Here is a 12,581-nt window from a genome sequence, read left to right on the forward strand (position 1 = left end):
GCTTGGCCAAAGCACTTGGTGAACAAGTCGGCTGAGGAAAAAACATGATGCAAAAAGCTGGTCCTAGGATAATCACATTGAAGGACAGGAACAAAGAAAATAAATTGTTGCTGATACTGCTTCAGCCTCAGATTTCTCCTCAGGTGGCTGTATTCTCCTCAGGAAGATGGATCAATAAACAAACAAAATTTAAAAACCAACACTACAAGGCCAGCCCGGTGGCTCAGGCAGTTCGAGCTCCGTGCTCCTAACTCCGAAGCTGCCGGTTTGATTCCGACATGGACCAGTGGGCTCTCAACCACAAGGTTGCCAGTTCAATTCCTCGAGTCCCACAAGGATGGTGGGCTGCGCCCCCTGCAACTAACAACAGCAACTGGACCTGGAGCTGAGCTGCGCCCTCCACAACTAAGACTGAAAGGACAAGAACTTGACTTGGAAAAAAGTCCTGGAAGTACACACTGTTCCCCAATAAAGTCCTGTTCCCCTTCCCCAATAATAATAAAAAACTCTTTAAAAAACCAACACCACATATTTTGCAAGAAAATCCTAATTGCACCCAGCTCAAGACTGGGAGAATCCAAAAAGAAATCATTAAAATAAATTTGAAGAAAATACTTAAGAAAAATAATTTGGTAAACGTGAAAGCCTAATCTTAAAATAAGAAATCTAGAACTCTTATACATTAATCTCCATATTTAAAAGTTGATATTTTAAGTATAAATAAGGAGTTAAGCAAATGTTTAATAAGTTTAATGAAAAAAATAAAAACATACATACAAAATTAAAAATCATGAAACAATCTCAATGGAAAAGCTCAATGAAATGAATAATTTAAAAGGATATATGAAACCAACATTGATCTAAAACTAAAAAGAAGAAAACAGAATCTAGAACAATGCAATACTATAGCACAGACTATTACTCTTCTACCCCAACATTTATTCTCCCCCTTTTCCAGATTTTTGGCTGGGCACCGGGCCTCCTATTATAAATGATCATTCTTTAACTCCTTGGAAGCTGCCATGCCTGACTGCTAAGCTAGGCCATTAGTCTTTTCCAGTCTTCAGAGGTAGACTTGTTGAGGACGGTGACATTTCAGCTGAGACCTGAATGATGAGAAGAAGTCACTCACATAAATATCTAGGGTAGGAGCATTTAATAGCATGTTCGAAGTTCCTGATGCAGCGATAAACTTGGTCTGTTCCAAGGGAGCAGGGCAGGGGAAATCTAGTGTTGCTGAAAGACAGTGAATGAGGGAGAGAGTAACAGAAGATAATGGTAAAGACACAGGGGGAAGGCATATCAGGAAGGGTTTTGTAGAGGACACTAAGGAATCTGAATTTTATGCCAAATGTTATGAGAAGCTATTAGATAGTTTAAAGCCAATAAGTTAATGCCTTAGATTTTAAATTATCACTTTAGTTGTTCTATGGAGAATAGATTATAGATTGTTAAGAATGCATGCAGGGTTATTAGTAGGCAGTTATTGTAATCGCAGAACCAGCTCAAACTGTCCCTATTTTGTTTCTTACAAGATGAGTCATTTTTCAGAGACAACATAAAATTTCAAGTCGTGCAGCCAAAGCATGCCCAGGGGAGAACATGTTGCAAATTATATCCAGAACCAGTTTCTCTCTATCCCCACACTAGGACATGACTGGAACCCGAAAGCCAGAACCCTTTCAGATGCAAAGCGTTCACTGTCTAGTAAGATCCAGTGCTAAATTCCACCCAAACCCTCAACTGAGAAAACAGATTTGAGCCTTGCCTACTTTTCCATCGACTTCACAATACATCGTTTCTCTTTTCTCAAAAGCCATTACTGGCTTCTATGCATGTCAGGCAGTGAGCCCTTCCTCGGTAACTATTGAACTACCTTTCAGGTAAAGGGATGATATGGCCTAGATTACAACAAGATCCATGGAAATATTGACAAGTGATCAGATTTGAGATATGATGAACTTTTACAAAACTGGACTAATCTAATGTAAAATTTACATTTTATTAATCACAAGCGAGGCTGAGGTCATAAAGGACAGCAGTGGCTAAGATAACAGGCTTCACGGTCATAGTGCCTGGGACTGAATCCTGATTCTATTACATCCTTTACTGATGAGTCTGACCTTAAGCAAGTTTCTTAATCTTTCTATGCTTGTTTTTCAACTAATAATAAATAAATAAATAGAAAATGGACTCCTAATGAAGAGTATATGACATATAAGGACATCCACATAAAATTTTAATTAACAATATTAGTTTTATTATTATTATTTGCAAGTTTTATTGGGCATTTTTTCTTTATTTTTTCAATCGTGAGTTTGTTTTTCATGTCCCATATGCAGTTTTCTACTGGATTTTAATTTGGTTTGTAAATATGTATTTAAACACCATATTGGGTCTGCCATATGTATTACTAAAATTTTTGCCAAGTTTTGGCAATTTATTTATGGTAATGGTATCAAAAGGAGAATAATTTTTATGTACTCAAATTTAGTTGAGCTTCTCTTTTACTGCCTATGAGTTTAATATATGCCAAAAAGGCAACTTAGTGAGTGTAGAAAATATGCTCAAGAAGGTTATCTTGGAGTAACTGCAACTCTCATATGCTATTAAGAGTGTTATTTTGGGCCGGCCCGGTGGCTCAGGCTCTTAACTCCAAAGGCTGCCGTGTTCAATTCCCACATGGGCCAGTGGGCTCTCAACCACAAGGCTGCTGGTTCAACATCTCGAGTCCCGCAAGGGATGGTGGGCTCTGCCCCCTGTAACTAAGATTGAACACGGCACCTTGAGCTGAGCTGCCTCACAGATGGCTCAGTTGGTTGGAGTGCGTCCTCTCAACCACAAGGTTGCCAGTTGGATTCCTCAACTCCTGCATGGGATGGTGGGCAGCACCCCCTGCAACTAAAACTGAACACGGCACTTTGAGCTGAGCTGCCGCTGAGCTCCCGGATGGCTCAATTGGTTGGAGTGTGTCCTCTCAACCACAAGATTGCCAGTTCGACTCCCGCAAGGGATGGTGGGCTGTGCCCCCTGCAACTAGAAACGACAACTGGACCTGGAGCTGAACCGCACCCTCCACAACTAAGACTGAAAGGACAACAACTTGAAGCTGAATGGCACCCTCCACAACTAAGATTGAAAGGACAACAACCTGACTTGGAAAAAAGGCCTGGAAGGACACACTGTTCCCCAATAAAGTCCTGTTCCCCTTCCCCAATAAAATCTTAAAAAAAAAAAAGTTATTTTGGACAACCACTTTGGAAAACTGTTTGGCGGTATCAATAAAAGGTGACCTTATGCATAACCTATGACTCCGTAATTCTACTTCTGGTATATACAAAGGAATGTGTACCTATGTCTATCAAAAGACATCTACAAGAAAGTTCAGGGCAGTCCTTTTTTTTTTTTTTTTGTCCGACATCTTAGCGAAGCTGCGGTCGTAGCTTCTGCTGTCCGCACTTTGCCATGCCGCCCAAAGACGACAAGAAGAAGAAAGATGCTGGAAAGTCGGCCAAGAAAGACAAAGACCCAGTGAACAAATCTGGAGGCAAGGCCAAAAAGAAGAAGTGGTCCAAAGGCAAAGTTTGGGACAAGCTCAATAACCTAGTCTTGTTTGACAAAGCGACATATGACAAACTCTATAAGGAAGTTCCCAACTATAAGCTTATAACACCAGCTTTTGTCTCTGAGAGACTGAAGATCCGCGGTTCTTTGGCCAGGGCAGCCCTTCAGGAGCTCCTTAGTAAAGGACTTATTAAATTAGTTTCAAAACACCGAGCTCAAGTAATTTACACCAGAAACACCAAGGGTGGGGATGCCCCAGCTGCTGGTGAAGATGCATGAAGAACAGGTCCCACCAACTGTACGTTTTGAAAAATAAAACTTTATTAAATCAAATAAAAAAAAAAAAGAAAGTTCAGGGCAACAATATTTGTAATTGTCCCCGAATAAAAACTACCTCGATGTCAATCAATAATAAAATGGATAAACAACTTTTTTCACATAATGTATTCACATAATTGTATAATATAGAGCAAGGAGATTAACTGAACTACAAATACATGCAACAATTCAACATGAATCTGATGAATATAATATTAAGCAAAAGAAGCCAGACACAGAGTACATAGATTATATAAAGTTAAAAGATAGGCAAAAATAATCTATGATGATAGAAGTTAAACAGTGGTTACCCCTGGTGGGGGTAATGACTTGGAAATGTACAGAAGGAGTCTAATGGGTGTCAGGGTAATGTTCTATTTCTTGATCTATTGCTTATGCTGGTTATACAAGTGAGTTAATTTTGAAAGTTAACTGAGTTTGAGGGGAAAAACTAGAGACATAGAGAAGCTGCTAGGTAGGAATATATGGCCAAAGAAAGGTATATCTCAAAACAGCAAAGCTTTGAGCTGAGGGTGGAAAGGCAACAACGTGAGATATGTTCACTATCTGAGAGTACAGAGTAAATCTGAAAGAGAAAGATTCCAAAGTGTGAAGAAAAAGGATGAAGTCTGAATAAAAGGAATCATCCTTGAAGAGGAGGCAGATGTCATTTATTCTAAGAGTAAAATAAAGAATAAGGAACTGTGAATTTGATTCACTAAAACCACAAATATTCACAAAAACCAGTTTACCAGGCATTGTTCTAGGGGCTGGAGGTACAGCAGTAAACCAATAAAACACTCTCTCTGTTCACATTCCAGTGGTCTAGAATTATAAGAATTTACCAGAAATTTGTACTTTATGGCCCAATTTATAGCAAATCCCCATTGAAAAAAGATAATTATGTAGGGTCATTTGAAAGACATACATGCCCATCTATTAAGATTTTCTGGTTTTCTTTTTTAATGAGATATAACACACACAGAATAATGTGAGTACAATGCACTAATCTTAAATGTACAACCTGATACATTTTTATACATTTATATATTTGTGTATCCACCACTCAGGTCAAAATATAGAATATTTTCAGTACTTCAGAAGATTCCCTCATGTCCCTTTCTAGTAAATACCCCTTCAAAGATAACCACTATTCTGGTTTCTATCACAAAAGATTAGTTTTACAGTCAAACTTCACATAAATGAAACCATATAGAATGTACTCTTATTTCCAGCTTCTCTTCACATTTTTGTGAGATTTATCCACATTGCGTGAGTAGCAGTAATCTGCTATTTTTCATTGTTGTATAGTCTTCCACTGCATGTAATGACGTAATTTATCCCCTTTCCTGATAATCTTCATTTGTGTTCTTTCTAATGCTGGGGTACTTTGATATATATTCTTCATTTTATTGTTGATCAAAACAGACCATCAAAAAAGCTGTGTTTTATCAACTACAAGAGGTCATAATATAATGTACTTGTTGACCTAGTAAGCAAATTAAAAGCTTACTTTTGCTAAGAAATGTTCATTTTTATCCTTATGTACAATGAAAATTATGTAATGAATTTCTGCTCTGATTTGCTTTACCTATAATAATGAAATTCAAAATGGAAGCCCAACTTTAATCTATTTAAATGAATGCATTTCTGCATAACTATATTTTAACTCTCTCCTGGTTTTAATCTTCCAACTTTATTTCCTCTGAAAATATACTTTATCTGTACAGGATTTTCCAATTTTCTGTACAGATTACTGCAATCCTCTTCAACTACACTGTAGACTAAAGCAGGGAACAAATACACTATTTAAAATTTACCTGGAACTCAGTCATTTCCTCTTCTTTCTGGGGATGGACAGGGCCTGAGAAGGCAGAGCTGGAGAAGAAAATAAAAGCCATTAGACCAGGCTTGTTTTGTGGTTTCAGAAACATGCACCCACAAGGTAGATTAAAGGTAACCCTGTAGCAAAAGGATACTAGGGCCCATCAGACAGCTAACAATATTCATACCACAGATGTGCTAATAAGTCTAAGGATGGCTGGTATGATCATGTGGAGTTTAGGCATAAGGTGGATAAGAATAGGAGTGCACATGTAGGAGATGCCCCATGAATTTACCAATAGTTCTGTATCAGAGAATGAACACTTCACATGGAGCTAACTTCATGAAAGCACATAACCAAGAAAAGTATGAAACTGACAAAAACCTAAGGTATTTTAGTGTGTTAGTGTATTTAGTGAAACTTTTAAAGAGAAATATTTAAGTACCAACTAAATGAGAATTTAACCAAAATGGTAAAATAATTATATTTTGAGGAAGGAGTAGAAAGCTTGTGCATGAGAGTAATGTAAATCAGAGATATTGGTGGTGGTGAGTTAAATTCTTATTTTCCATAGTAAAAAAAACACAAAAATCCAAATCTGGAAAGTGTCAAATAATAGCAGGATAAACACGTGATTTAGAAAAATGGAGTAAATACATGAAGTCACACTTAAGATTTGAAAGTGATTCTCTCTGGGAACAGGAATGAAGGATGGGGAGAAAAGGAACAGGGTATAGTTTTTCTTATTATTATTACAAGTCTAGCACTATTTGATTTTTTAAAAACAAATTCATATATTATTTTCCTCAAAATACAAATTTAATCAAGAAAACAGAGCACTGCAAGAGTCAAGCAGTACTACAGTGTAGAAGGAACAACACAGATGTCCTCCACCCCCATGCACAGCCCCTTTCCCCATTTTAATTTGAGGAAAATTTATGTTATTTTACTGTCCTTCTTTCTTTCTTTTTCTTTGGTTGTTTTTCTTTGTTTGAATTGATTTTTGTCACTCATTTGGGGTTTTTCTCCTAAAGGGTCTTTTAAAAGAAACTTTAGGCCAAATGAATTATAGTGGGAAAGAACAGTAGCCTGGGAACAAAGAGATTTGCCATCTAGTCCTCTCTTGTCACTAATAAGCACTGTGATCCTGGGAACCACACTTTCTTAGAACCATTATAATCAACTCTTAAGAGAACAGCAGAATAAGATGATATCTCAGTGGCTCCCCCAGCACCAGCACTGTGAAATTCTCTAAAGAAAATCTGATACCTTCCTAAGGATGGAGAACTAGCAAATTCCTAAAGGCCAAATGAGACAGATAATGTTACTGCCTAAAAATAGCCATTGCCCCCACCTTATTCCTTGAAAAGTAAAATTTAATTTTATCACAGGGGCAACATACCTTCTTCCAAGAATGAATCATGATTGAACTAGGTCAATGACAGTAATTTTATTTCCTTTTGCCGGTTACTCACTTTCCCAGCATCCCTTCACAGCTAAGAGTTACCATGTGACACAGTATTGGCCAATAGGAGTTAAGATGATAATTACTGGTGGGAAGGGTTATGGAAAATTTTCTGTTTTCTGGTTAAAAAAAGATATAAGAGCTGTCCAACTACAGAAACAAGATCCAGATGATTCTCCTAAGATCTATTTGTGATATTTTAAAGATGCAACAAAAGTCCTCTATTGCGGGAGGGAGGAGGTGGACACTGTTTTACAAAATTTATTTCCCAACACTTTCAGTGCAGTTATGTCGTATATTTGTAATACATTTAAATGCATTTCTCACATTTTGCATTCCATTTTGGTTCCACCTCCATCCTCATTGATATCTACAAAAAACACTGCTTGGAATTTAGGATTGTGTTTACTCTATAGATCAAATTGAGAAGAAATGAAAACAAATCTTCCAATCCATGAAAGTAGTGTATTTTTCTACTTATTTTTTTATTTCTTTCAACACAGTTTTATGGTTTTTGTTTTTTTTCCCATTTTCAGCATACAGTGCCTGTAGATATCTTGTGAAACTTATTTTTAAGTATTTAATTTGGGGAATGTTAATAAAATGGCATTTCAAATTTTATTTCAAATTCCAATTGTTCACTGCTGGAGTATAAAAATGATTTACAGTTGTAGGAGCGTTTTGTAGATTCTTTGGGGTGTTCAACTTAATCATGTTGTCTAGAAGCAAGCATATTTTCTTCCTAATTTGTATGCCTTTTATGTCTTTCTCTTGCTTTACTGCACTGGCTAGTACTTCCAATATGATGTTGAATAATGATGACAGAGGACATCCTTGCCTTCCCAATCATAGGAGTAAAGCATTCAGTATCTCACCATTAACTACAACGTGAGCTGTTGATTTTATCTTTCTTCCCCTCTTTTTTTTCAGACGGCTTTTATTAAAGGATGTTCCCTTCTATTCTTAGTTTGGTGAGAATTTTTTTTAAAGATTTTTACTAAAATATAGCTAACATACAATATTATATTAGTTTCAGGTGTACATCATAGTTATTCAACATTCATATACCTAAAGAAGTGATCACCATAAGTCCAGCAGCCATCTGACACCAAACCACGCTATCACAATATTATTGACTATGTTCCCAATATTACATCCTCGTCATTTATTTCTTTTATATCTGGAAATTTGAACCTCTTATTCCCATTCAACTCCCCACGCCCCAGGCTTTTTAAATTTTTCAGTTACAGTTGACATTCAATACTATTTTATATTAATTTCAGGTGTGTAGCATAGTGGCTAGACATTTATATAATTTAAGAAGTGTTCCCCCTAACAAGTCCAGTACCAACCTGGCACTACACACAGTTATTACCATATTATTGGCTATATTCTCTATGCTTCACTTTATATCCCAGGACTATTTTGTAACTACCATTTTGTACTTCTTAATACCTTCACCTTTTTCACCCTATCCCTCAACCCCCCATTTATCATCCTGATAAATCTAGTACCCATCTGACACCACACAGTTATTACAATATTATTGACTATATTCCTTATTCTATACCCTATATCCCCATGACTACTGTGTAACAACCAATTCGTACTTCTTAACCCCGTCCCCTTTTACACTTACCTCCACAACCCCCCTCCCATCTGGCAACCATGAAAATGTTCTCTATATCTATGTTTGTTTCTGTTTTTATTTGTTTATTTTCTTCTTTAGATTCCATATATAAGGGAAATCACATTGCATCTGTCTTTCTGTGTCTGACATACTTCACTTAGCACAATATCCTCTAGGTCCACTCATGCTGCTGCAGATGGCAATAATCAATTCCCTTCCCTGGCCAAACAATATTCCATTGTATATATGTACCACCTACTCTCTATCCATTCATCCATCGACGACACCCAGGTTGCCAGAGATTATCAGCGTGGATAAAAACCAAGACCCAAGCACATATGTCTACAAGAAACACACTTTAAATATAAACACTCAGATAGGTTAAAAGTAAAGGATGGGAGTGACATCACTGAAAATGGAAGGACAGGGAACTCCAGTGGTCCATCTCTTCCCAGAAACTAAAAAATCGGGCAAAACCTGTTAGAATCAACCTTACAGGAACTCTGGAAGAGAGTCAAAGGTTACAACCAGGAGATGCTTAACCAGGAGAGAGGCAACTTAAACATAGTAGGACATCTGTGTGGCATTTTAACTAACCTAGTCACAATTCACAAAAGTAAAAAAAACTCTAAGGTACTAGGAATAATTCAAACAAAAGCTATGTAAGAACCTAATCAAGAAACTTCATTAAATTTATTAAAGGACATAAAAGTGGTCTTAAATAAGTACTGTGCTTAATAATAGAAAAGTCAGCATGGTTAAGATGCCAGTTTTGCCAATATTATCTCTAAAATTAATTCCAATCACAATTCCCCAAAATTTTTTCATTCAACCTGTCGAGCCAATCTTCAAATTTATTTAAAATGAAAGAGCTGAAAAAAGTGAGAGGAAAAAAAGGACATGAATAGCAAACTAAAATTTATCTAAAAGGGGTGACACGAATATATATACACACACAAAACCATATTTGCTTATATAAAAAATGGAATATAACACCCCAAAACTAAAGAAATTTAAAAACAGTTACTAATAGCAGTAGAGAAGGAACAAAGTGTTAGAAAATAAAAAGAGAGAGATAACAATAGAATAAAAACAAGACTACTCTTTGTTTTGTATATTTGTTTTGTATATACTTAAATATACGTTGTTTTGTATACGTGATTTTCCAACCACCTAAATGTTTTACATAATTATAAAACAAATGAACCTAATTACACATCATGTTTGTGGCTTAACCACACAGAGAAATTAGTTCTCACTGCTTTCAAGCACAATAATTAAACTGTAGTTGTTCCCTAGGGGGATATACCCTAAGGACAAACAGATCTATAAAGAAATGTAAAATTATTTGCAGTAAGAATATTGTAAGCATTGATAATATTGATCTGAAACTACCTTATTTATATATCTAGAAGGAATGTGTTAAAATACTCAGAGCCATCTTGAAGAGATAGCCAAAGATGGGAATATTTAAACCTCAAAAAGAAACTAACTGCAATGGTTTGAAACATATCAAATGTGTTAAGAACTATGTATATATAATAGTCATAATAATAACAACAACCCATTGGGAGGTCCTAGGGAACCAATTCCATAGGCTGAAAACCTAAAGAAAAGAATCAATTTATTCTGCCTTTCCTGCACAAACTGTACTTCAAGGAAACCAAAGCTGATGAGAAAATTTTTTCTTTAGAAAAATATTCCAGATAGTAAACGAAGAAGGAATGATAGAATTAAAATATCACCACTTTGTAACCACTACTGAAATATAGCTAATAGTCACCCACGTTTTCTAAAACTAGTATAGTGGTAAAAAGAGAGATTGTTCTGTTTTTAAAACATTTGACAATTAAAGGAAAAAATACCCTTCTATCTCTTTACTTCCTCTAGTATTGCAACTCAACAGTCTTTCAACCCCATCAGGAATTTCTATTACTTCATTCTACCAATTTTGCAATGTCCTCACCCTCTTCCTAATCTCACTTTTCTACGTACCAGGCCTAAAATCCAGTCAATCAATATAATTAATTCTTTTATTTTTTTAATTTTAATTAATTTTTTTCATAAGTTTCAGGTATACAAAGCAATGTAATAGACATTTAAACCCCTCATAAAGTGATAACCCACCCCCAAGCTACTACCCTTCTGACATCTTTCTTATATAGCTGTTATAATACCATTGACTATCTTCCCTGTGCTGTACTCCACATCCCATAACTATATCTATATAGTTATAGCCGACATTCTACTTCAGCATCAGGTGTATAGCACATTGGTCAGGCACCTACAGTCTATGACATGATGCCCCTGATAAGTCCAGTGCCGATCTGGCACCTTACATGAACTTTACAACATTGTTGCTTATATTCCCCATACTGTATTAACTACCAATTTGTATTTCTTAATGCCTTCACCTTTTTCCCCTGCCCCCAACCCCATTCCCATATATCACCCTAATAGATATAGTACCTATCTGATACCATACCTAGTTATTACAATATTATTGACTATATTCCTTATGCTATACCCTACATCCCTATGACTACTGTATAACAACCAATTTGTATTTCTTAATCCCTTCCCCTTTCACCCATTTAATTAATTTTTAACTTAGACTCCCTTCCTTCTCACATTATTCCTACTTACTTCATGAAACCAACACTCTGGTTAAATCCAACTCTTCCCTACCCAATCTGTGGCTACAACTGTGAAGATGAACATTGCAGGAGAAAAATGAAAAACTATGTGGTATAGGCTCACTTTAAAGTCACAAATACTAACATTAAGTGAGTCTTCACTGCTGCCTGGAAATCATATTTCTTTATTCTCTGTCCACTCTCCTAAGTATTTATTTTATTCTTTTCCTCTTTCCTTAAATTTCTAACATTTGTTTTGCTATTTAAGGACACGTCTATAGTATTTCTCCTCTTTCTCTCCTGTACCATCAAGTTTCTTTCTCGAATGAATCATTTCAATCAGTATATAAACAGTTACTATATGCCTCTTAAGTACATCTACCACTCCATTTCACTCCTTCCATTTAGGGAAAAAATTTGAGTTGGTATCTCCAATTTTTCTTCTCCAATTCGTTCTTTGGCCTCATACTCCACTGAAACTGTTCTTCAGAGTCACCAATGACTTTCATGTTGCTAAATTCAGTGTTCCTTTCTCAGTCTTCTTTTACTTGGCCTATCAGCAGCATCTGACACAGTTCTCATTAAAACACATTCTTCCCTTGGATATCATACTCAACTAGTTTTCTTCCAACCATTCTAGCTTGTCCCTTTCAGTCTCTTTTGCTGGTTCCTCTTGATTTCTATATATATATAGATAATATTGGAGTGATCCAGAAATAAGTCCTCTATCTCCCTTTTTCTATCTAACCTACCCTCTAAGTGGGACGTCATCCAGTGTTTGGCTTTAAATATCATCTATATGACACTTTCCAAATGTATGTCTCCAGCCTGGATCTTAGATCTTTCTTTTGAACTTCAGACTTATATAACCCACTGCCAACTTAAATATCTCCACTTGAATGTCTAATGGGCATCTCACACTTCACATAATATATTCTAAACTGAAATCTCACTAACTCCCTAAGTCCCAGTTTTTCCTTCTTTCTTTCCCTTCTCAGTTGACAATAACTCTATTTATTCTTCAAGTTGTTCAGGTAAAAAATATTGTGTCATCTTGTCATACTTACATTCCACATCAGTTTTGTTAGCAAATTATATCAGCTCTACCTTTAAATTTATCCAGTATATGATTACTTTTCACCA

The 12,581-nt window shown here is 36.0% G+C and overlaps 2 protein-coding genes across 5 annotated transcripts in view; one reads left to right on the forward strand and one right to left on the reverse strand.

Annotated features, from left to right (window-relative positions):
- Positions 1-12,581, reverse strand: part of ZNF569 (zinc finger protein 569) — a 31,246-nt gene that overhangs the window by 16,281 nt on the left and 2,384 nt on the right. For all 4 annotated transcript variants that reach the window (XM_081031956.1, XM_081031957.1, XM_081031954.1 and 1 more), the window contains one exon: positions 5,703-5,760. In XM_081031956.1, coding sequence (XP_080888082.1) covers positions 5,703-5,760 — 58 coding nt within the window. The remainder of the gene's footprint in view (positions 1-5,702; positions 5,761-12,581) is intronic.
- LOC308490135 (small ribosomal subunit protein eS25-like) lies at positions 3,422-3,861 on the forward strand. The gene has a single exon (XM_081031960.1). It carries the CDS (start codon positions 3,466-3,468, stop codon positions 3,841-3,843), a length of 378 nt encoding a protein of 125 aa, XP_080888086.1. The 5' UTR covers positions 3,422-3,465; the 3' UTR covers positions 3,844-3,861.

Source organism: Rhinolophus hipposideros (assembly GCF_964194185.1).
Source record: "Rhinolophus hipposideros genome assembly, chromosome: 21".
Classification (NCBI taxonomy): Eukaryota; Metazoa; Chordata; class Mammalia; order Chiroptera; family Rhinolophidae; genus Rhinolophus; species Rhinolophus hipposideros.

Excerpts from the sequence above, each read along its gene's own strand:
- LOC308490135 (XM_081031960.1), top strand. The coding sequence starts at position 3,466 with ATGCCGCCCAAAGACGACAAGAAGAAGAAAGATGCTGGAAAGTCGGCC.